The sequence below is a fragment of the Pteropus alecto genome, unplaced genomic scaffold, assembly GCF_000325575.1.
Source record: "Pteropus alecto unplaced genomic scaffold, ASM32557v1 scaffold20, whole genome shotgun sequence".
NCBI lineage: Eukaryota > Metazoa > Chordata > Mammalia > Chiroptera > Pteropodidae > Pteropus > Pteropus alecto.
Window position 1 is genome coordinate 3,990,273 of NW_006436298.1, and position 25,713 is coordinate 4,015,985.

General features: G+C 31.6%; 1 protein-coding gene across 10 annotated transcripts in view; it reads right to left on the reverse strand.

Annotated features, from left to right (window-relative positions):
- The window catches only part of ADAMTS6 (ADAM metallopeptidase with thrombospondin type 1 motif 6), a 244,972-nt gene that overhangs the window by 104,637 nt on the left and 114,622 nt on the right, over window positions 1–25,713 (reverse strand). For 9 of the 10 annotated variants that reach the window (XR_003046702.1, XR_003046701.1, XM_006913076.3 and 6 more), the window contains 2 exons: window positions 14,294–14,440; window positions 6,005–6,146 (listed from right to left, as the gene is read on the reverse strand). Coding sequence is in view for 8 of the 10 variants with exons in the window: in XM_006913076.3 (XP_006913138.1) it covers window positions 6,005–6,146; window positions 14,294–14,440 (289 nt within the window). In the remaining 2 variants the exon portion in view is untranslated. The remainder of the gene's footprint in view (window positions 1–6,004; window positions 6,147–14,293; window positions 14,441–25,713) is intronic. The other variant, XM_025047793.1, reaches the window with a different exon arrangement.

Here is a 25,713-nt window from a genome sequence, read left to right on the forward strand (position 1 = left end):
GAAAAGCAGATAATAAATGTGTGTGTGTGTGTGTGTGTGTGTGTGTGTGTGTGTGTGTTAGAAAGTAAGAGCCGTTAAGGAGAAAAATGAAGCAAAGAAAAAATGACGAGAAGTGAGTGCATTTGTGTATGTGTGCATGTGTGCACACAATTTCAGACAAGGTTGTTAGGAAAGGCCTTACCTAGACGATCACTTTTAAATAATTAACAAGTAATCAAATAAGCAAGATGATTATAGATTGTAATAAGTTCTATGAAGGAAATAAAAAGCATGATGTGAAACAGAGTAACTGGAAGAAATCTTTGTATATAGGCTGGTCAGAAAGAAAGCCTGTATGAAGAGAAATTGCATTTGAGTTAAAACTGAAAGATAAGAATGAGTTAAAATATGACCCTTGAAATATCTTAACATGCTCCCCAGAGTACAGATGGCTCAGATTTTCCTAAAGCACTACCAGCATTATCAGCTCTACAGAAATGGTATCATGGATGACAGATATTCACAGAGGAAAGAGAAACATTGATTGAATGTCTGCCATGTGCCAGGTAAATAAAAAGCACTTTGCATGCTTGTCACACCCTTTTGCTATCTGAAGTTTACAACAACAACTTGCCTGCTCTTCGCTGGAAAAATTATTTGACTAAAATCTACTGATGGTCAATTTGAGGTCATAGGAAATAGCTAATGGTAAGCACACTTTCTATTTAAAATATTCTGTCAAACAGTATTCTGTTCCATTGTGAAACCATGTATCAGATCAAGTATTCCCACTCATGGTTCAGAATACCTGGTCCATTTATAAAACACTGTTCGGTTCTACATGAAAGTAAGCAAATATACCACACACTATTATGCATTTACATGCTAACTTCTGAGTCTATGTGAACAGCAACAAACTTCATAGATAGTAATAATTTCCCATAAATTAAACACAGCTGTGATGTCAATAAAATGTCTCTGGTTTTGTCCTGAGTATTAAATCTACCTGTGGATTAGCAATCATCTCTTTCTGTTTTTTAAACTACTTCATTGAGATATGATTGACATACAAAAAGCTGTACATATTTAATGTATAGGACTTGGTAAGTCTGGAGATAAGTATATGCCCATGAAACTATCATCACAAACTAGGCCAGAAACACCTATCACCTCCAAAAGTTTCCTCCTGTTCTCTTTATTTATGTGTATATATTTTTTATGTGTATAATATGAATGCTCAGCATAAATACAGTATTATTTACTATGGGCGCTGTGTTATACAGTAGATCTCTAGTACTTATTTATCTTGTTTAAATAGACTTTGTATCCTTCGACTAATACCTACCTCCCCAACACCCCTCTCTTCAGCTCCTGGCAACCACTGTTCTACTTTCTGCTTCTATGAGTTCAACTATTTTAAATTCCTCATATAAACGGTATCATGTAGTATTTGTCCTTTCATGTCTGCATTATTTCACTCAGCATAACATCCTCCAGATTCATCTATGTTGTCACAAATGGCAGATTTCCTTCATTTTCTTCTTTTTTTTTAAGGCTGAATGATATTCCATTGCATGTATAAACCACATTCTTTATCCCTCCATCTGTCGATGGACATTTAGATTGCTGCCATGTCTCAGCTACTGTAGCAATGTTACAGTGCACATGAGAGTACACATATGTCTCTTAGAGGTCCGGATTTCAATTCTTTTGGATGTACTTCTGGAAGTAGGATTGCTGGATCATATTGAAGTTCTGTTTTTAATTTCCAAGGCAACTCCATACTGTTTTTCATAGTGGCCTCTTTCCTCCACATCCTTGCCAGCATTTGTAATCTCTTCTTTTTTTGGTAATAACCATCCTAACATGTATGAGGTGATATCTCATTGTGGTTTTGATTTGTATTTTCCTGATTATTGGTGATGTTGAGCACCTTTTCATATACCTGTTGGCCATTTGTATGTCCTCTTTTGAGAAATGTCTACTCAGTTCCTTTGCCTATTTTTTAATTGGGTTATTTGGGCTTTTTTCATTATTGGATTGTAGGAGTTCCTTATATATTTTGGGTATCAACCCTTTACCAGATATACGGTTTGCAAATATTTTCTCTAATTCCATAAATTGCCTTTTCATTTTGTTAACAAAGTTTCCTTGGCCTTGAAGAAGCTTTTTAGTTCAATATAGTCCTATCTGTCTATTTTTACTTACTTTTGTTGTCTGTGCTTTTGGTGTCATATCTAAGAAATCATTGCCAAGACCAATGTCAATTTTTTTCCTGTTTTTTTTCCTATGAGTTTTATAGTTTGGGGTTATAGAAGTTTTTAATCCCTTTTGAGTTCATTTTACATGGTATATGATAAGAGTCCAGTTTCATTCTTCTGCATGTGTCTGTCCAGTTTTCTCCACTTCCCCAAGAGAACCCTTGTGCACCATTTACCGAAAAGATTATCTTTTCCCCGTTGTGTATTCCTGGCACTCTGTTCAAAAATTGCTTTGGCTATGTGGGGTCCTTTGTGGCTCCATATGAATTTTAGGTTTTCCTTTTTTATATTTCTGTTAAAAAATGCCATTGGGGAAATCATCTCTTGATAGTTACCAGTAAATTATATACTGGATATTGTTAACCTATACTAAACCATTAAATATATTTGAAAACAACATGTGAGATATAACTTAAAGTGACAGAATAAAGAAATACAGAGTTATGTCTGACATTCAGACCTGAATTAATCTGTGCTTTTTGGAAAGCAGTCAAAAGATCACCCACAGTCTTACAATATGTAGGCTCATTAGTGACTTCCTTCCTATGTTTAAACTTATTATTGTTGTCGTGAACTGTTTTTGTTAATCTAGTTTTAATAATTCTCTTCTACTAAGAGAGAAGAGACTAACAGAAAGTGAGAAAAGCCTGAGACAATAGATTCTATAGAGATTTAGAGGAAGGAATTTGCCTGTACAAGGCAAAGAAGCATTTTTTGGACTAAACTGATAACGTTTTATTTGCAATGCATTTTCATCAAAGATGCTTCAAATGCCCCCATAGAAAACTGCTAACATATTATTTTTAGATGAACTAGTAGGGATCTGGCTTTGCATGCTGCTTGTCTGGACTTGTGTCTTGCCTGGAAGAGATCCTAATTTTTCATATACGGTGACAGAAAATAAAACTCAAATCCAAGACTACGGGTTACAGACATCTGAGAATTTATGATCCTAAAAATAAGTTTATGGAAGCTCTTCTAATCAACTCTCGCACAAAAAAGACTTGGACAAAATGGAGAGTTTTGAGAATATATTTAGAAACAGATATCACTTGCTAAAAAGTGTCTCCTGAAATAAAATATATCTGCTATCTTTGTTTTATTAGCATATTTACTATACCTAATAGAAAGCAGAATTGACAGATTTACACTTATTTTTTATTTTTATTTTTTACCTTGGGGTAGATAAATCACATTCTGTATTTTTAGTTTCCCCATCTAGAAAACATTATAATTACAATTTTAACCAAAGTAGTCTGGAGTATCTCAGAAAATAAACAATGTAAATATATAAAAAAAACTTCTTATCATTTATAAATTATTACATTATACAACTATATTACTTTGTATATTGTGGTGTGCTGTTTTGTTCTTTGCATTTATAGCCCTTACAATCTCCTCATACTTCTAACAGGATTAAGGAATACCTGAAAAACCTAAATGGATGATATACAGAAATAATGGTGAAAATGTTGTCCCAGAGTAAAACAAAAATGAAAAGTTTTCATGTAAATTCCCAAATATAACTAACATGTATATAATGAACCTACTCACGGAAAATTCAGGCAAGATTTTTCATACTCACAGATGTAATCACTGGTACCCTCAGCAATGACTACCTGATGACCAAAGTTACAGGTCATTTTGCAGTTGTTTAAAATCTTCTCTGACATCATTAGAGACCTGCTCGTTGAAAGAGGGATCACTTCATTTTGCTTCAACACCAGAAGTATCCTCTCACTGCAAGCCTGCAGTGCTCTTCAAAGCCTGTTTAGTGTTCATCTCAGGATGTTACACTCAGACAGCTATCTAAATCAGGGCTGGTTTGTTTTCTTTTCAGCTACCATCTCAAGCATGACTTGTTTACCTGACTGGACTCTCACCTTCAAAGCCACTACTGTTTGCTAAAGTAGAATTTAAAATTATTTAAAACCAGATAAAACATGGTATACGTTTGAGTGCTCTCAATTGTGTAAACCCACTTTTTCAGGCACAAACTTAAGAGAAGGGAGGATAATAATCTGTTGTGACTCAAGAAACTTTGTTAGTAACATACAGCACTTTATAAAAAAGTAGCATAAGCATTTTCATATAGTACATGAATGTAAGGAAATCATTTTGCTGTAAATCAAAATGTAAAGATTCATAATAAAATACATGAAATTCTGTTAATGTCTTTCTCGTTTTCCAATTTTATTTTATATCAATTACAAAAGTCTTTATAAATATAACACATAAAGAAGTAGGATCTAAAAGCTAAATATAAGGAACATAAACTGAAAATATATAATTTTTAAATTATTATTTATCTCACTTCAAATCAGCTAGTCTGAAATAAATGAGATATACACATACAGAGAGGATAATCAGGTCAAAAATTTCTGTTAATTTATTGAAGAAAGAAAAGTAAATCCATAGATCCTGTAAAATTGATGATACAATCATCTAATATGGAAATACATAGGTGGAGTTAAAACCCAATTTCCAAAAGAAAAACTATATTAACTATTTGACTTTCTATCTAAGAAATGAGAGACTGTAGATAAGAATAATCTAAGAGAAAACCTGTAATATCATTTTATCATGAATTTCAACCTACTAAACTACAAGTATATACAAAGACTGAGATTAAAGTTTGGCTGACTTTTTCTGAGGGAAAAAAAGGGTGAAAAAAGCTAAAATCATACAGAAATGAGAAAAGAAGAAAAGACTCTTTACCAAGAGACGTGAAAAGCCAAAGTTTTAATCATGGCTCTAGATATTCTGATAGTTGCGCACAATCTTTAAATCTAGTGTACCAAATGTGCAGCCAAAGCCAAATAATAATAGACTTGTCACCCAAGGGAGATTTTTAAAAATCACTTTCATTTGCTTTGTACCCATGAGGAATAACTGGTGCAGTACAATGCATATATTGTTTCATCTTAACTACCTTAAAACTTAATTTTTTTATTGTTGTTATTTTTTTTAAATTGACTTCAAACACTATTAGAGTAAAAATAGGAACCAAGTCTTTAAACCTATTTTTCACCCCTGAAAATTTCTTAACAACTTATTCAAAAATTATATTCTTTCTCTCAACATGCTTATCCTGGGTGTCTACTTATGAACATGTCCCTATCCTAGACACCGAAATCTTTCTCTATGAAACTTAAGAAGAACTTTTCGTACATTTTTTAAGATAGACACTGAGACTTCTTTAGGCAGACATGAAGAGTCAATTATGACCTATTTTTTTTTCCACACTAATTTTTCCTCTTTCTTTTTTTGAGTTAACGTCATCTTGTCACCACTGCGTTGTCGTGTTAGAATGTGGGTAGTGGATTGAAGCAACTTGAAATGACTCAGCACCAGTAAGTATTAATTAAAGTAAAGGCTCCTAGCCAATATAAAAATGTCCTTAACCAAATTATTAGAGTACCAAAAAGGCGAAATTGGGGAGAGAGGTTTCAAAACCATAACTTTTTATAAGATAAACTAAAGTTGGTATCATAAACTCAGGACTTAAAGAAAAAATACATTAGAAATTATTAAAACTCTACCAGCATCCCTCACAAGACATTTGAAAATTGTTTACTTTTGTATTGCTCAAACATTTAGAAACATATTAAACAAACAATATCAGAAAGAGAGCAGAGTCAAAGGCCATATTTGCATTAATGACGTTACCAAAGGTAAACTAGATTCATCAAAATTCCATCCTAACATTTGTGTCATGAAAGAGAACTTATAAATGACTGAACATAAGGACTGAGACTTCTTACCCCATATTTACACTGGCGGGATGTTGCTCCATACTGGTAACGACATTGCTCATCAGCGTCATACACCTGCCCTGGGGCCACAGCTGGGTAAAGAAATTCACGCTTGGGAGGCTCATTATCCAGGCAAGTACCACGGCCCGAACTGTTCAACATAAAGAATCAAAGGAAATTAGGTACACTATGGACTATTTCTATCACAATTATAAAACCATGTGTTGAGCTCTTTGTTTTAATAACTTGATGCATGAAAAACAATACATTCTACCAAGAAATAATCACATGGCAAAATAAAATAGCTTTACTGAAACCTGAATAAGAGCTCCAATAGTTTTCTTTTCCAGCACCAAGACATAATAAAAGCATCTCAGACAACAATGTGAAAATGTCATGTTGGCCTTCAAACACTGATTTAAACTAATTTCTGAAGGAATCAAAACAATTTCATATTGCTCTAAGTTTCTTGTTTGTTTTCAGTAAAAATATAACCACATCTGGTAGTAGAATTAAAAACATAAAATGTGGAAAATGAAAAAAAAAATTGTGGTTGTAATGCTTAAAGACCTAATCTATATAATTCTACCTTGGGCAGAACAATAGATGCTGTGGTAAGACATGTCCAAAGGTTCTTGAAATATTTCAGTAATAAATGGGCCGAATGACAGATGAGGCCAAGATCCAAAGTTCTCCTCTCAAGTATATTAGAAGTGTTTAGTCTCTCAAAAATTTCATATTTCATCTAGGGTCATCAGAGTTAAGAAAGGGAATGTTTTCCTCTCTATATAGTTTCTGCTTTTCAAAGTGTGCTTGCGCTCAAACATAATATTTTAATTCAGTGGAACAAATAACATAAAGATCGCCAAAAACCAGACAGAATACCTTAGTTTAAAGAGCTTTCTTTAAACTTTGCTAAATATAATTGTTCATTTTTATTGAGTCAGTGTGCATAAAATAGGACAGATGCTTTTTTACTTTCATTTCACATGTGAGTAAGTTAGAATTTTTAAAGAATTCCTATGCCAACATTTAAAAATTTTTTCCAACATTCCTGTCAATTGTGCCAGCACTTGTGTTTTTTTTCCAAATCTTTTCCATCTACTTTGCCAAAGGAAAATAATTTCACAAGTAGAAGTTCCTCAGCTATTATTTAAGACAGTACAAATTTTCATTAATAGATATGTAAGAAAGAATCATGCATAATAATGTTTCATATTTACTTAAAATTTTACCAGACTCTTAAAATGTAAAAGTTAATTTGCTATATAAAAAAGTATATTTATACAGCAGCAAATTAATACCTTTTAAAAATTGAAACAAATTATTCATAAGGTGATAGACTAAAAGATCAAATGGACAGAATATTGTCTTCTTTACATATTTTTCCCTCCATTTATGCACCTTTTGATTAATTTTTAGTCAATAAAAAACATTTAGATAAAATATTAAATGTGGTATTAATATAGATGGAATTTATTATTCACTATTACCATCAAGGTATTTAAATAATAGAAAACTTTTTTTGCACCCAGTTACTCAGTTTTCATGACAGAACTTTTTATTTCCTGTTTATTGTACTTTTAGAAATTGACATGCACCTCAGTATGAAAAATTATTCCTTAAAGAATTTTTAAAATAGCAAGTTCTTTCTATTTTATAATGTAAAATATCTTTAATCTATATGAGTATGCAAATGTTAAGCAAATGTAATTCTATTAGTAAATTCAAAATTTTATATTAAGGTTAACGGTCAACGTGAAAAGTATAATGAAAGAAGATGGACCATTTTGATGATATGTAATATTTGTGAGATGAATGTATTAGTAATCTAATTCTTTAATTTTTTTTTCTAAAATATAAGTTTCATTTCTATTTACAACAAAATTATACATCTTGATGAAAGGAGTTAAATATATAATAAAAATAAAATATCAAGTTAAATACTATTATAAATCAATCAGAAAAATTAAGTACTTAGGTACAGGATCCTAGAGGCAAAAATATTTGCTGATAGCATAATAAAGTATAAGATATATTCACCTATGTAGCATTGCTCATAATCGATGAAAAATTATTATACATAATTACTTTTAAGAATACAGAAAATTAACCTCAAAATGTAGAGAATTACGTGAATCCCAAAAGTTTCAGAATAGATACATTGAGGAAAAAATTCTTTTTTGATAGTAAACTGAAAATTGACTTAATCCAGGAAGAAGCAAGAATAATTACTTCTTTAAAGTTCTTGTTCCCAGGTATTACTGGTCTTCTAATCATGGTTCATGTTCTTTAAGAATACCAAATCAGATAAGCATTGCAAGAGTCTCCAGACAACAAAAAATGCCACACACTGTAGTCACCTGTGACCAGTTTTCTGATAAGTTTATCTCAAAGTAGATTTTTGTTTCAGTTCTTTGGAAGTACCTATTGCTTTCTATTAATATGGCTAATTAAATATCTATATAAGTCTTGTTCTCCTTTTCCAGTTTATTTTTACAGAAGAATAAACACCATATTAAATAAAATATAAGCAAACAATCATATAGATCTTTAAAAAAAATGAACACATATATTTAGGGACATGGCATCAACAAGGGCCTTTTGAAACGAGTTTGGCACTATTTGTACAAATTACCAAGTCAAGTGTGTTACCTACTATTAATGGCTCCAGGAAAGCAAGTGTGGGGTAACGTTGACTTAACTTGTGTCTACATTTTGGGTAGAGAATGTACTATATATTTTCCCCCATTAACCATATCTGGTATATATTGTGCAATAAAACCTGTTTAAAGTATTTGGGAAGAGGGATAGTTTTCATATTTTAATTCTTAGCTGTGGGTTAAGCAACAAAATAATTTTGCATTTTACTAAAATTTGCCTGCTACTTCTCTGCTAATTTCAAGTAAGTTAAATCTATGGTACATCATTATAAACTATTAATTAACTCTTAGAAAATAATTATTCTGGATATTTCCATGTTTCTGAGTCATCAATTACCACCATGGAATATCACAGACATAGGTCTAGAAAGTAGAGGACATGGATCTGAAAGATGTATATTTAACCCTAGAAGAGCTTTCCTTTATTTATTTTTCTTAGAAAATTCCCAAGTGCTCTACCCCAATCACATTCTTCATGTCCCCCCCACACACACCAGGAAGTAACTAATATTCTGACTTTTTAAGTAATAATTTTCTTGCTTTTGTTAGTAGTTTTACCTCTCAAGTACTCATCTGCATGTTTTTAGACTCTATATAAAAAGAGTCATACTGTAGATTTTCTTTTGTAACTTAATTCTTTTACTCAATATTATGAATTCATGTTGATATGTATAACTATAGCCTGTTCATTTATATTGTTCTTTCATATTCCATTTAAGACTATGCCGCAAGTATTGAATGAATATTTAAATTATTTTTAATTTCTGAAAATTAAAAATTATACTGATATGAACATTTCTGTATAGGTCTTCTGGTACAAATGTTTCCCCTTTTAAAAAATATTAGATATGAGTTATTTTGTTATGTTTCATAATTGTATCTCTTTAACAAAATGGAATCTATGACTAATTTTTATTTAATCTAGGTTTCTAGCTAATTGATATAACCATACAATTCTTATGATGTTGTGCCTAGTGCTATTTATGTCACTATTATAACATAATAATAGTAGTGATATTATATATAAATCTTATTGAATTTTCTCATCAAATACCACTTTTAAACATAGATAGTTTGTGCCTTAGCGTCACATGAGACTTTCTACTCAGAGGACATAAACCTCACTCATTAATAAATAAAATGAAGGACACTGTTAGTAGTTTTCATCTATAAGATACTAACACAGCTTACTATTGTTAAGCATAGGTACGCTTGTCCGGAGCAAAACTGTATACATAAAAAGCAGAACTACTTCCCTAGCAGTATATATTTCACAAATGAAAGCCCAATCCTAGTTAAAAACCTACAGCCATATAGATAATTATTGAATTCATAGACTCTACTTTTCTTTATGCTTCTAAGATAAGGCAAAAAAAAAAAAAAGTGTGTAAGTTTGAGAACACATTTTTTTCCTTGATTATGAAATTCTTAGTAAATCAAAGTATATTTACATTTCTAGAAATCCTTGTAGCATGATAGCAGTCATATTTTATGTATCCTATTTCTAATTTAGAGAAATCTTATTTACGTAGCTCAAAAGTTAGCCTTGAAAATAAGAACATGAGCCAGAGTTGAATCTTCAACTGAAATTTACAGATCCCTATGTAAAATATGCACTCCTGGCTTTGTTTCTAGAACACATGAGGACATACTCCAAATTGTAATTTTAGATTTATTTTCCATTTAAACAATTATACAATAAAGTATAGACCTTCAGTCTATAACACAGTGGGTCAATTAAAAAATAATCTTTCTATATAACCCTGTACATATCTTAACAGTCTCTTAACAACAAAAAGTTAACATTTAATGCCATTTCCTATTTTTTTTCCCCACAAAATTGTGCTAATATGCCTAAATTAAGCAAAGATGAATTAGGTTGGTATCATCCACCTCAAATCAAGTGTCTTACCTACCATGTTCTCATAAACTGCTCTATCAGTCTTCACAAGACTAACACTATATTACTTTCTAAAATGAGTTACTTTCTTTCTCACCCTCTGTATGACTGGGGTGCTTGAACATAACTGAACTTGAGGCTTCCACTATACAAACACTATACTAATAATGGTTTACTCAGTTATGCTCTCTTTTTCTCCATATGCAATTACGACTTATCCAAAATATTTACGAGTTTGAGTGAATTATCCAAAATGTGTTAGATAAATGGAAGGAGGAGAAACCTGTTTTTCAAAGCTGTTCCATTGGTTCCACATAAAAAATGAGGTTCCACCAATAAAACTGTTTTCCATCTAATAAATTATTGACTTTGACCTTCAAGGTAATTTCTATGGAGGAAATGTGAGCATGCTGGTCATCTTGTTTATTTATATCACTTCCCTCGTAGCTCTACACTCACTTTTCTTCTCAGTTCACCTTCGACCAAAATGTTGTCTTTCCTTTTCACAGCTTCCATCCTTTCTGTGAAAATGGCTAGTTTCTATTTAATTTAGAACTGCAGAAAATCTTGTTGTGGATCTTTGATTGTTCAAACAATTTAACAGACTTTAATTTGAATTGAGCAAGAGTTGATTCACCAAGGCCTCAGAATCTTTGAAAACTATATGAAATTATTCTGTACTATCACTAAGTGGTGGAAAATAGATGAAAAAAAAAAAAAAACTGGCCTAAATGACTTCTTGCTGCCTTCCACTGCCTGGTAAATTAGCCCATTGTCATCAGTGAGAGTGAGCTGTAAATACCAGGTTCATCTTTCTCTATTTTCTGAGTAAATAAATAAATAAATAAGTCCCGCAGGCAGATAGGAAGGACACTACCTGCAAAGCCGTCGATGAAAACATCAGAAGCTGGCATAACACGTCCATTTTAACGGAAATGAGTTCTTTATTTTTTAATCAGGACAGCTTCTGGGCGATTCATGAACCACTTACTGAATCACCGAGTTTAAGAAATCTGAAAAAAAATATTGGGAGTTGGTAAACACCATCTCCTGATTGATCAATAGCACGTAGTGTTTCAGAATGACATGAGAGGCTTTTTACTCTACTGGTGTTTAAGGCCGTGGAATTGTTTTCAGTTGAACATAGTGAATAGTGAATCTCTATAAATCATAGAAAGCTCATTGTTAAAATCCACCATCATCTTAGGCCTATATAGTCACTGAGTAGAGAAAGGTATGCATTTTGTTGGCTGGGCTGCAGTTCCTAAACAATCCATCTTTCAAGATTTCTTTTTCTTGAGAGGAGAAACTGAAATAAAATGTTATGTGTCTTTTTGAGCCAACTATAAAACAAAATGTAACCTCAATCTCTGATCAAAATATCACTCGATTTTAGAAAATATCACACATAGCTGCTAAAGCAATTAAATCCACTGTATTAATAAAAAGGAACAAAGAAATTCAAGAAAGTTACTATTATGTCTTTGTGCTCCAGTGAACTGACCTTTTTAAAGGGGCTTGTGTTTTAAAAACCTTTATTGCTTGGTCAGATTATAATCAGAGTTGTTTAGTTTATTATTAAAGTGGGAGAGAAAAGCCAAATCTTTACCTATTGTTTTTCATGTCTATCTTTCACAAATGGCTTTAATTTTGTGAGTATCCCCATGAGAATGCACAAAACATTTTTTTTTATATAAAATGCAGGATAAATAAGCCCATTTAGAACCCTCTCAACACTAATCATGCTTACATATATGAAATGCAAAGAGGCAATAAGGCTTAAGTAATGCTTTTTGCATTAATTCTTTTAATTAATTCAAAGGAACACATTATTGCAACTAATAATAATTTTACATTTATCATCAAACCAATGGTGACTTCTTAACTGTTATTTTATCAGCAATTTCAAGATTCCTGTTTGGAGTGTTTTAATAGCCTTGATATGGTTTCGACTAGGCAGGTGCTGGCAAGAAATCAAAACTGGTCCTTGTATTTAGTATGCATAGAGAAATGGCCCTAGCAAATGGGCTATGTAATAGAAGAGCAAGAAAATGGTACTCGAAGAGAAACTAGAGGACAGACGCCTTTGAAAATGCACAGGAATACTGAGGATGTTATATAGTTTTGTCTTTTTGCTGACAGACACTAAAATTCCATTATAAAAACGTGAGCCAAGCCAAGGGAGAAACTGCAGATCTGGCTTGATTTCTAGGGAGAGAAGATCTTCGACAATGTTTAAGTTTAGGTAATACGATCTCATTAAAAACATCCCAGAAAATGCTATTGTTAGTGTTTTGTGTTAAAAAGTACCAAAAGATGTCAAACGAATGCTCTAGGGTCTATCTTTATAGTCCTTCACCCAGTTTTGGCAGTAAGCAAGTACAATGTTATAATTATCTATTACTAGGATTAAAAATGGTTAGGTTATACAGAACTACCTTCTAAAATGAATTTCCAATTCCTTTAATATCATTATTATACTAATTAATTCAAAAGATCCTGTTTTATACATTTATCTTTTGATCTTTGATTAAGCAAAGCACCGTGTTAGGTAATTTAAAATCTCATTTGTAGCTTTTAAAAAATGTATAGTTATAATTTTTCAGGATATGATCTGGCCATTTGCAAATATGAACCAAAACTTTAATGAATAATGTTACCCTACATAACCTAGCTGTATTTTTAAAATTTTACACTATCATTATGCTAATGTGAACTTTGAACAAAGACAATTTTTAAAAAGAATTTCTGTTGCTCGCCTGTGCTTTATGTATGACTCACTTTTTTATAGTGTTTAATCTCTTCTCCCTAAGAAAAAAATGGCAGAAAATAGTTAAAGGTAATAATAGAGCAGTAAAGCTTAAAACATTGATATTATTTAAAATAATAATATTTACCACTTAATGAATATTTGTTAAGTGTTTTTAAATACATTATGGCATATACATAATTATATACATAAAAGCCCGATGTATGTACTATTACCTAAACTCGTTTAACAAATGAGGTCACTGAAGATTATAAAGATGAAGAAACATGCCCAAGGTCATACAGTTAGAAAGTGAAACCTAAGCCTATTAGTTTCCAAAGTTCAGTGTTGAAGCCCTATGGCAGGTGAGATGTAGAAGAACATCTGGTTTCCTAAACATAGTTATACATTAGCTAATTTATATTCTTCACAGTTAAGTAACCTAACCAGACTTGGAAAAAATATCAAAGGACCGGCAAAGAAGGTCCCAAACTATAGAAAGGATGAGTCACTTAATAAATTTTCAGACAAATTTTCATTTTCCCAATTTTATTTCCTGGGTGTTTGATTTTTTTGTTGTTGTTTGTCACCATTAGATACTTTGGCATCCTTATAGAACTCAGTTTTTTTTTTTCCACCAACGAAATGAAATGTATAATCACCGAATTAAAATTTGACCTATGCTCTATTAAATTATGTAAATCTACATTTTTTTCTGACATTGCTTCTTATTTATTGAACATTTCTAACACTCACATCATCAACCCCCACTTAAATCCTTGCTCCAGGTCCTCTAATCTATCCTGTTTGAGTATGAAGGAAAACTTTGCCACAATGATATATTAAAGTATTTTGGGAACAGCCTGAAATATCACTGGGCCCTACAAAAGTTACTCATTATGCAAAATTTGAAGCACTGCATATTAGGCTTCTACCAATGGCTTACTTCTGGAGCAATTCATCATCACTCTCCAGAGATTACTTACTCTAGAAAGCTGGTGATATAGTCTCGACTGCAGGCAGACCAGGAAAAAGGATTGGTATTTGCAGTAATGTGAGCTGCCATAAGTTTTGCTGTTTCATGACCTTTCGTCCCACAAGAATTTCCAATTCCATCATGGTTCATACCAAAACTGTTTTAACAAGGAAGAAACATAAGAAACATAAAAGAAATAAGAAAAAAATAAAACAAACAAACCCCCAATACATCCTTTATTTCCTTATTTGATCATTCATTAGCCTTATCAACATATGCCTTCCATAACGATAGACTAGATCCTCTAAGGAAATATAGGATTAAAGTTAAAGAGACTAAGGAATAGTTCAATAATACAATATATTTCTGAATCTCTTTAAATTTATCATATAATCTCAAATGTTATCTCATATGATACCATCTCTCCTTGAACGGATAAAGAATATATATTAATTCTCACTTTATAGATGAGAAAAACTGAAATTTAGTAAAGATAAAAGACCTAATAAAGATCATACAATTAGTAACTGTTGAAACTGTTAGTAGAATCTGCCTTTTAACATTCTAGAGTTCATGCTACTTCACTATGCTGAATCCAGAAGGGAATTATAATTTCTTAACCATGGCCTCCCTTTATTTTTCAAAGCTTTACTTTGTCATTTTTTTCCTGTGTCCAATGGCCATGCTTAGTGCTATCTATCAATGTGATCTAAAAACATATATTTCAATAATTAAGAATAAAATTTTTCTGTAAAGGATATATATACCCATTGCATATGAATAAATTTTAGCCTTTCTTCATAAGCAGCCAGATTTTAGGTTGACTATTACTTTAAATAATTAATTTATGTCTCCATTGTAACATTCTAATAAATGCACTATTGATATGTGTACGAGGAAATAAGTGATTTGTGTCACAAGAGTATAAAATAGATGAGGGTATTTGCTGAAGAAAAACATGGAAAGGTAGTCAAAAACAGATAATTACAAGATAATAAACCAAAGTAAATATTAATATGTTTGGCAGTGTAGAGACACTGAGGATATGTAAGAATAACTAAAGATTTCTGAGTAGGAGAATATGGAATTGATCTGTATTTTAGACAGATCATTACAATAATCCTATAATGGAGCTAGGGAGTACAGAGGGAAGATCATTACTAATTGAGAAATGATGTGAGTCTGAATTAGGGCACTGGATTGAGAGATGGGATTGGATCTGAGACATGTTTAGGAAGCTGAATGAATTGGTCTTCATAATACAATATAATCAAGCTATAATGAAAACATATAATACGTTCATATATGGGGGCAGGAGGGAGGAACCAGTAATTGAAGTGAAGGAAGTAACATAAGCAAAGGAAGAGAAGTGTATGAAAGTATCCTAAACCCTATGTTAAAATATCAAATAACCTTCCAAGAACACCAATATTTAGTCTTCCCATTTGACATCAACACACTGGAGGTCAACCTATTTGAATGGTCTTCTAGGAACATGATGGTGGAGTTTACAGTTTGTTGAATTAGACATATATTCTGTCAAAATGATCAGCTAAAAATTTACATAAAAGTCTCCTTTCTGCACATTTTTAATTCAATAAACTTAATATTCTATATTTTTCTCAAATGTTGATGCTACTGTGTGAATACTACTATAATTCTTTTTAAATGATGATTGCTTTAAAAATACTATTTTAAAAAAAAGCAGCAGTCTTTTAAATATCTCTGTGTCATAGTAATATAGGTATAGGCAGGCAGGCTTTAAGAAAATCACTTTTGATCTCAACTTCCTTATGTATTCTCTAGAAAAAAAGAAGTCGAGCTTCTCCTTTTGAAATCATATTTCTCCCACTTACAAAAGAAAAACTTATCTTTCACCTGTCCATAACTTTACAATAGTTCGTTGCCTCGGAGTATGAAAACATGGGTGTCAAGAGAAGAGAAAATGGAAAAATTTGGTGTCAGTGTTGAGAAAGAGAATGACTTTAATGATTGAATAATATACCATGTAGTTTCTTGCTTTCACTAAATTTACAGGCGGATATAATCCAATTAACAGCTAATGGGTTGTTAAAAATATTTTTTGATGACAGATCACCATGGTTATGCTGTGACAAATAATTTAAAAGAAGTTCAAAGAATTGAGTGATATTTCTATAATAAACTCCTTTCACTTCATCTATTTACTTATGTAAACAAAACATTCCTCATCTACAAAACCAAAATAAAGAAATCGAATTGATGCTGATTTCTTGCCTCATTCTATAGCAATAGAGATAAATATAGTAATTAAAAAATACATCTAAAGATACACCTTCTAATAAACTTTATTTCTCTATTTATTTATTAAAACTTATACTATATATGCTCCTCTGATGAATCATTACCTAATAATAATTATAATATAATGAACATATAATCCAGAAAAAAATTTTTCTTATGATTATGAAATTTTTAAATGTAATTGCAATTTACATATAATTTTGTTATAGAGACACTTGATATAACGAAGAACACTTTTAAGCATAAAATATATTTTAAAATATATTAAAAATAGTAAAATATACATTAGGGTAATATTCAGGGAGGGAGAGAAGAACGAGACATTGAGTTATAGGAGGAAAAAAATGATAAAAATTTTGACTATAAAAGAAGAATCTGTTTGTGTATTTTAGAAATGCATAATGATAGTTACCAAATTGCTATGGCATTTCGATTCAATTGAATATATTTAAAAGAGGTATGCAACAATTTTCTTTTTTACATGCTAATATTTACAGTACTCCAGAAATTCTATCCTTTGCAATTACTTAGACATAAAATAAAAAATTTTAGACATCAACCGAAAAATACGCAATAGAGTACATAGTTTTAAAAAATTCTTTCGGAAGTATATGAGGGAAAGATTTTTTTTTTCCCTGCTGAGAAAACTATCAATGAAGAGTTTGGCAAAAGAAAAAGTGCAACTCATTAGTGATCAAGAGAGAACAAGAGGCCACTTGAAAACCATCATTCTGGCAACAATTAGAATGCTACCTAGGACTCAGTGTGGGCAGTTGTGTAAGGAAATTGGGATCTTAGTTCACAACTTCTGCAGTGTGGTCAGGGCTGCTGTTCCAGAGAGCAATCTAGCAGTACTTAGTTAAATTAAATAGGCAGATACCTTATAACTCGGCAATCCTATTCTTGGATATATAGCCCAGAAATATTCCCAAAGGGGACATGTATGAAGATGTTCATAACACAATTATTTGTGATAGCAAGGAGTTGATGACAATCTAGGTGTTTATCATGGGGGAATGCATAAGTAAACTTAGGCAGAAATGCATATTATGAAATACTAAACAGCAAATAAGATAGTTTGAAGCAGCAAACAAGATAGATGTCTACACCCAAGTGTGGGCAGATCTTAAAAACTGAAAAAAATTAAGAAAAGGGACAATGTCTATAACACTATACAAAATATGTAAATGAAAATTACATACACACTTTTACATAACAAAGAATGGCCAAGGAATTGTTCCAAATTGAAGACTAAAGAAACATAACCAAATGCAATGAAAATTGGATTGGAGGGAAAAATGTTATAAAAGAACACTTCTGAGACAACTGATGAAATTCTAATATGAATGTGTATTAGGTAACAGAAGTACATCATTGTTAAATTTCTTAATTTGGTAATTGTACTGTGGTTATATAAGAAGTGATCTTTCCTTCTTAGGAAACAGATGCTGAAATATTTGGGGATAAGGGAAATATCTACAACTTAGTCTCAAATAGTTAAGAAAAAATACATGTACATATACAGAAAGAGAAATAAAGCAAATGTTGCAAAATATTAACAATTTTTGAATCTGAATGAAGAGAACATGAGAAATCTTTCTATTACATCAATTATTCTATAACTTTAAAATCATTTCAAAATTAAAAAGTTAAAAATGAACACATACAAAACAACCTGCACTATTTTACAAGGATACATATGGAATCAAATACACATATCAATGTTATTAGAGTAGATATCTATGGGAGCAAACAAATGGGAGTGAGGAATGGGAATATAGAAATAAACACATATATGCATAAATTAAACCAGAAGCATTCTTATTGGGACTGATAATGTTCTTGTGCCAAGAACTAGATGATAGATAGATAGATAGATAGATAGATAGATAGATAGATAGATAGATAGACAGATGACAGATAGATAAATGATATAAAATAAACTCAACTCTCTGTACTTGAGTTTCAAAAATAATAATTAAAAATAAGAACAAAAACCAAAGAGAGGTTGGTGAACCTAGAGCCCATCCTGATTAGTGAACAGTACTAACAAGAGAACTCTTCCATTGTTGGTTTTATGTGTTTAATAAAACATTTCAGATTACATAAAGGTAATGTTTCTCATCTGTGGAGGGTTTTAGAAAGGGAAGGAAGGAGGGAGAGAGAAAGGGAGAAAAAGGAGTGGGGGGAGGAAGGTTAAGAGAGACAGCCTTCCCTGAGCTTTGTGATTCCCCACATTTTGCTGGGATGCTGAGTCTGCTTTACCCAGGTCATTTCTCAAGATAATTTCAAGAAATGAGATAACATCTCTCCCTGTGTAAAGAGCAGATTTACTTACTACAGCAGTCCTCCTTTATCTGTAGTTCTGGTTACCTGCAGTCAACCACAGTTCAAAAATATTAAATGGAAAATCCAGCAATAAACTATTCATAAGTTTTAAATTGGACGCTGTTCTGAGTACCATGAAGAAATCTTGCACCATCCTGCTCCGTCCCACCCTGGACATGCATAATCCCTTTGCTTAGAGTATCATACGCTGTATATGCTACCCACTCATTTGTCACTTAGTAGCTATCTTGGTTATCAGATCAATTATTATAACATGGCAGTGCTTGTGTTCAGGTAACTCTTATTTTATTGTTATAATTGTTCTAGTTTATTGTTAGTTATTGACGTTAATCTCTTACTGTGCCTAACTTAGAAATTAAACTATCATAGGTATGTACATATAGGAAAAAAACATATTCTATATAGGACTTGGTACTATCCACAGTTTCCACTGGGGGTCTTGGAATGCATCCCCCACAGATTAGGGGGGACTACTATACTTGCTATAAAAGTGGTAGATTCCCCCAGCTCAATCCTTCTCAGTTTTCATGCAAACTCATTGCATGTGCAGCATTCATCTGGTCCATATTGTGTTGCCCCTGTGGGATTTGGTGCCAAGAGGAACCAAAATAAATACACTGATGCTTATTATGCTTCTTGCTGTGCTATTAAGTAATAAAATCCTTTTTTCTGACCCAGAAATCTCATGTCTTTTGCTAGCATCCATGCAATAGTAATTGGCTAACTTATTAGCTTATAAGTAGAGTAAAATCAAATCTCAAATCCAATGAGAAGTTTGTAGTTGATTAGGATAACATACCCAAGTATAAAAAGCTAAGTAATCCTGAAAGCAAAGTACATAAAATTGTCTTAATTTTTCAGAAAATGAAGCCCAAATTCTCAATAACATCTATTAAAACAAAGTAAACTTTTTTTGTTGCCTTCCCCACAAATAAGTTGTGTTGAAGATTTTCAACTAAACCTCCTCAACTAAACCTACATGTGGATACATGTAAAAGACACTTTCCCTTTCTCGTATCTTAGTATTTCTGCTCCTATCTCAAAAATTGAAAGGACACTTCTTATTCCTATTTATTGTTGAATAAAAAGTTTCTCCCTTTTCCTCTAAGATATCACCCAAAAGCAATAAAAAAAAAAATAAGACACAAATTCTATATTTAATGAAAAGTAGACAACTTCTAAAACCATAAACCACAATATCAAAATGTATGTGGATGAATGAATACAGAAAAATCAAAGAAGAAGGCAGAAAGACACAGAGGGAAAAGCAACAACAACTGATGATCTAACTTTAAAATGAACACAGTATGTTTGCTCCAAAGTTCAGTGCTCTGAGGGGCATAACCAACAATACCTTCTTATGAACAACTGGAATAAGGGTGCAAACTCTTGAAATATACTCCTTTGTTCTAGTTTTCAGAGGAGCAAACTGGGCTAACTGTGGAGTCACACAAACCATATATGTAGGAAGCAGTCTGTCAGTGAGGAAAGATGAAAGAGAGATTACACATCACTAGCAGTTTTACAAAGAAATACAGGGTTAAAGAACTTGAATTACATACAATACTATTTATCATTAATAAATTCTTGCTGAGAAAGTAGCTCTACCCAACATAAACTTCTACAGTTTTCCCAGAAAAATCAAATTCTTTCAAAGATGTATGATTCAAAAAGAACAAGAAATGGATCTACAAATATGGTAAATTAAAAAAAAAAAAGAAAATAATCAGGGAAGATATGGCAAGAAAGGAGATGAAAACATGAAGTGTCAGAGGAAATAAGTGGAGGAAAAAAAATAAAACCATTGCAGGAAAAAGGCCATGTTGAGGTAACAAAAGAACAAAATGAGTCAACTACTAAAAACATTTCTCACGGAGTGAAAAAGAGCAAGCAAAATTAAAATGGATAAAGAGCTTAAAAAGATCAAAGTAAAGGAATCCAACATATGAATCACTGCTGTCCTCAAAGAACCAAAATAATAAAACAGAAAGGAAAGCGATTAAATATTTCATGAAAACTTTCAAGAAATAAAAATGGCTAAAATCTGATCAAAGTGCACTAGTCTGTGTTCTAGGAAAAACTATCACAGAATGAATCCACACTGAGCCACCTCCTAGTAAACTTACTGGTCTTCAAAAATGAGGTATATTTTGGACAATCAGGGCAAAAGAATAAATCATCTAATAGTAAAACAGTCCGATTAGCCTCAGATTTCTCCATGGTGACATTTAACACCAGCAAGCACACAGTAGAGTAATGCCTAGCAAGAATCTTGCATCCAATCAAATTGAGAATAAAATTATCTTGAACAAGAAGTCAAGGAATGGAGGTCTCATGAATCATTCTTTCAAAAATGCTACAAGATAAACTTCAGCTTTGTTTAAAAATAATGTAAAAGTTTGACCATTTATTGACACTATTTGGATTTCATAGCAGGCAAAGCATATATTATAACACAAGTGAAATTGGTCACCAGTCCAATTAACTCCCTTGCCATACTTCCTAATTATATTTTGTTTGTTGTTTTGTTTTGAGGTTAATTTTAGTCTCTTACATATATAATATATATTTTATATCATACACACGAGAATAAAACACATTTTTACATTTTAAATAATAAGTATAAAGAAACATCTGTGTCATCTCTAACAAATTTAAGAAATAGAACATTTTCAGAATAATAAAAGCTTGTCTCCTGTGTTTACCTTCACAATTATATCTTCTTCTTCCCCTGAGAGAAAATAACTATCCTGACTTTTGTTGTAACCATTCCCTATGTATCTCTAAACAATATATGTTAACTCTGCCTGGATTTAAAATCAATATAAGTGGAACCACACTTATATATTTTTTTATAACTTGTTTATATTTTATAACTTGTATATATACTTGTTTTTTATAACTTGTATATATTTTTTTATAACTTGTTTCTTTCATTCAACAGTTAGAGTCATTTCTGCTGAGCTGTCTAGTTATACATGATTCATTTTCACTACTATGTAAATTTCCAGTGTAAATATATTATTTAATTATCCCTTACATGAGGATGGATTTGGGATGCTTCCTAGTATGGGGCTGCTATTGACAATGATGCTATGAGCATTCTTGAACATATCTCTTTGTCATATACATAAGAGTACCTCTAGAACAGCTTCTTAAACTTTTGGTCTTAGGATGCTTTACACTCCTAAAAATATTGAAGACCCCAAAGTCCTTTTGTTTATGAGGCTGTGTGCAATGATATTCATCATATTAAAAATAAAAACTGGGAAATGTAAAAAGTTATTAATTCATTTTAAGTAATAGGAAACTCATATTTAATATAAATAACCATGTTAATTAAAAGTTTTCCAATTAAAAACAAGTTTTTAATTTTCCAAAACAAAAGAATTTCGGTGAGAAGAGTAGCATTATATAATTATATTTTTTGCTAAACTCTTTAGTGTCTGACTTACTAAAAGATAGCTGAATTCTCATATCTGCTTCTTTATCCAAGCAGTTGTGGTACTTTCCTCTGGTTGAAGTATATGATGAAAATCTGGTCTCACACCAATATGTAGTTGGAAAAGGGAGGGATATTTTCAAAGCACTTTCAGATAACTGTAGATTTTTTTTGATATTACAGTAAAACTTGACAACCAGTAATTTTTTAAAGGTTAGTTGCAATGTGGATTCTGAAACTACATCAATGATCTTTATGTATTGTTTCATTAGTATCACCAATCTAATTGGAAGTCTTTAAGTATTAGGAAGTTGTCAAGATCATAATGACAAATATAACTTTTTCTAAATTCTAATTTTTGTTCAAAGGCTCAAATTTTATAGAATAAATATATAAATATATAACAAGCTAATTTGTTCAAAATTTCAACTTTACTAGATAATGCCAAACAGCTTTTCAAAGTGGCTTCATCAATTTACATTCTCACCTGTAGTGTATAAGAATCCTGGCTGAATCACATCTTCACCAATGCTGGGTATTATCAGACTTTTAAATTTGTGCTAATCACAGTGGATATAATTTATATTTTATTGATTTTAATCAATTGAACATATTTTTATATGCTTATTGGTCATTTGTATTTCTTCTTTTATAAAATATTCAAGTACTTTGTACATTTAATTTGTAGGAGTTACATCTTTTCTTACACTGTGTCTCATCTTTTTTATTTATGGTATCTTTTGATTAAATTTTTAAACTTAATGTGGTTAAAATAAATGGTCAACAATATACTTCATGGTTAGTGTTATGTCTTGCTTTAAAAAAAATTCTTCTTTACCCTAAGGTCATGGGGATTTACTTCTATAATACACTCTAAAACCAGTAATAGTTTAATTTCCACATTTAGGTTTTGTTGGGTCCTATACTAAGAGTATATTTAGTTTTTTAAGGAACCACCAAACTGTCTTCCAAAATGGCTATTCATAATAAATCTTTAAGCCCATGTACGGCTTGACACTGGGATCTATTCTTACTAGTTACTTCACTGAGAAGAAAGTATTTTTTATATTTTTATTTATTCACAGAACCATATAATCAGGGTTTAGTAATTGGCTTAGTGAAATGGATGAACAATCTATCATATGAGATTTAATTTGGATAAACTGAGGAGACTCACGAGGTTAAAATGCAGATCTAATACACATTTCTCTTATAAACATAGGATCCATGGAAGCTGAACTTTGCTTTTTTTTCTGCCTTCCTTGTTTTTGTAAATATCTTAACCGGAGATATATAACTCACACTTACAGGAAGGCTCAACTCTACCTGTGGGTTCTGGGATGAATTTTGTTCATTGCTAGGGAGAATTTAAAGGGGTTGAAGCCAATACCTTTGTGAAGCAGCATTACACTATGGCAGATTGTTGGTCCAGCTTTATTCTAGTTTCTGAGGTAAGTGTAATTGTTGGGCTCTGGTCCTATTTCTCATGAAGCAAACACTATTTTACACCTGAGTCTTTGAAACCGAATCCCATGTTTCTTTTACATGTTCCTGAGACTCTGAGACCCTGACCAGTATTCCACTTCTTTCTGAGCAGGAATTCTGCTTGGCTTTGGGGTATTAAAATCAAAGGTAACCCAGGCTCCCTTATGCTCCACCTTCTGGGATACACACAGCTATCCAAAGGACTTCCAGGATATTGACGATTCCCTGATTGAATTTTTATTTAAGCCAAACTAAACTAGTAAAGTTCTCACAATCTGAATTGGATATAATGTGCTTAAATTATTAGTTAGCATAATTTGCTTCAAATAGACCCTTGTTGGCTATACAGCAAGAGGTATTGGGAGCTAGATCAATTTAGAAAAAAAAAGTTATGTCTGCTATGTAGCATAGAAACACATAGTTGTTTTATTTAAGTTACTTATTAAAGTGTTATTTTACTTAAGGTTTTGTGTGCTTTTAATAAGAACTAGTGATGTTTACGTATTGTGTTCCACGAGAAAATACAAAATGAAGGCCAAAGAGATAGAGAAGACAGTGACTGTGGAATGTGACTTAAAAGGAAAAAGATGATGCAATTAGGTTTGTTTTGTTGAGTTCAATCAAAGCCTTTGATAGTTTAATTTATGTAAGAAAAATAACTATAAAATTATAAATTTGAAACTCTAGTTGCTAATCAATTTTTCACAAACAATATTTTTAAACACAATTTTAAGTAACATGGGATCTTAAGAACTGCATCTATCTCATTAGAGGTAGAGGGAAGACACTCTATTCATCTGGCCTGATTTCAACACCTACTTTATCTGGCAAGGTTTCTCTTCTCTGAGGCACAACCCTTACTGGATGGCCCTCTCACTAAAGTTCAACCTAGGTTCTGGATTTTAGCCCATAGGAGGATAAGTGTTCATTAGTACATGGGAAAACACTCAGGAATCATGCAAATCTTACCAACTTATCAATGCCATTTTAATAACAAGGTTAATTTAAAATTCCATCAAGATGCTGTTTATGGACATAGACACTGAGATTTCAAAATTAATATAGGAGAGTAAAGGATGAGAAAGAACCAAGATAATTTTGATGAAGAAGGGGAGAACTTCAGTATCTGTTATAAAACTATGCTAATTAAAACAGCACGATATTGGCACAGAGAACCTTTGAAAATAACAATAAAAGCCCCCAAACAAATATGGGACAATATTAACATTGGTTAGATCTGAATAATGTACACATAGATATCTGTTAAAATACAGACACACATATACACATGTGCACCCACCAAGTATTTTAAAATAAAAAATTTAAAAAGAAAATTTCTATATAGTTAATTACATATATCTAAATATATACAGAATACTTTGTTCTAAAACTTAGCAACTGAATCTTCCTCTCAGACCAGTGTTCAAGATAGCCAAGTTGGTTTTGCGAATTGTAAAATTTTAGTTCTAAAATTTTAAAGCTGATTGTTGGAATCCTAATTAATTAATAATAATAAATTGTTATTATATGTCCAGGATAGCCACACATAAGTCTATTTAACCTATTTTACAGACTAAATCTATGCCTCTGAAATGAAAAGGAGTACAAGACAACATAACTGAAATTGACGATTAAACAAAATGGAATATATTTAAAATTTTTCTGTAGAATTACTATTACTTGGAGAAAAGCAGTTTCCTTCAATAAAGGAAAAGATAAGTAAAAGTTACTGAAGAAGTTTTAAAAGGGGCTTGTAAGTAATAATAAAAGTTGGATAGGATGCAGAGAAAAAGGAACTCTCATACACTGCTGATGGGACTGCAAATTGGTACAGCCACTGTGGAAAACAGTATGGAGGTTCCTTAAAAAAC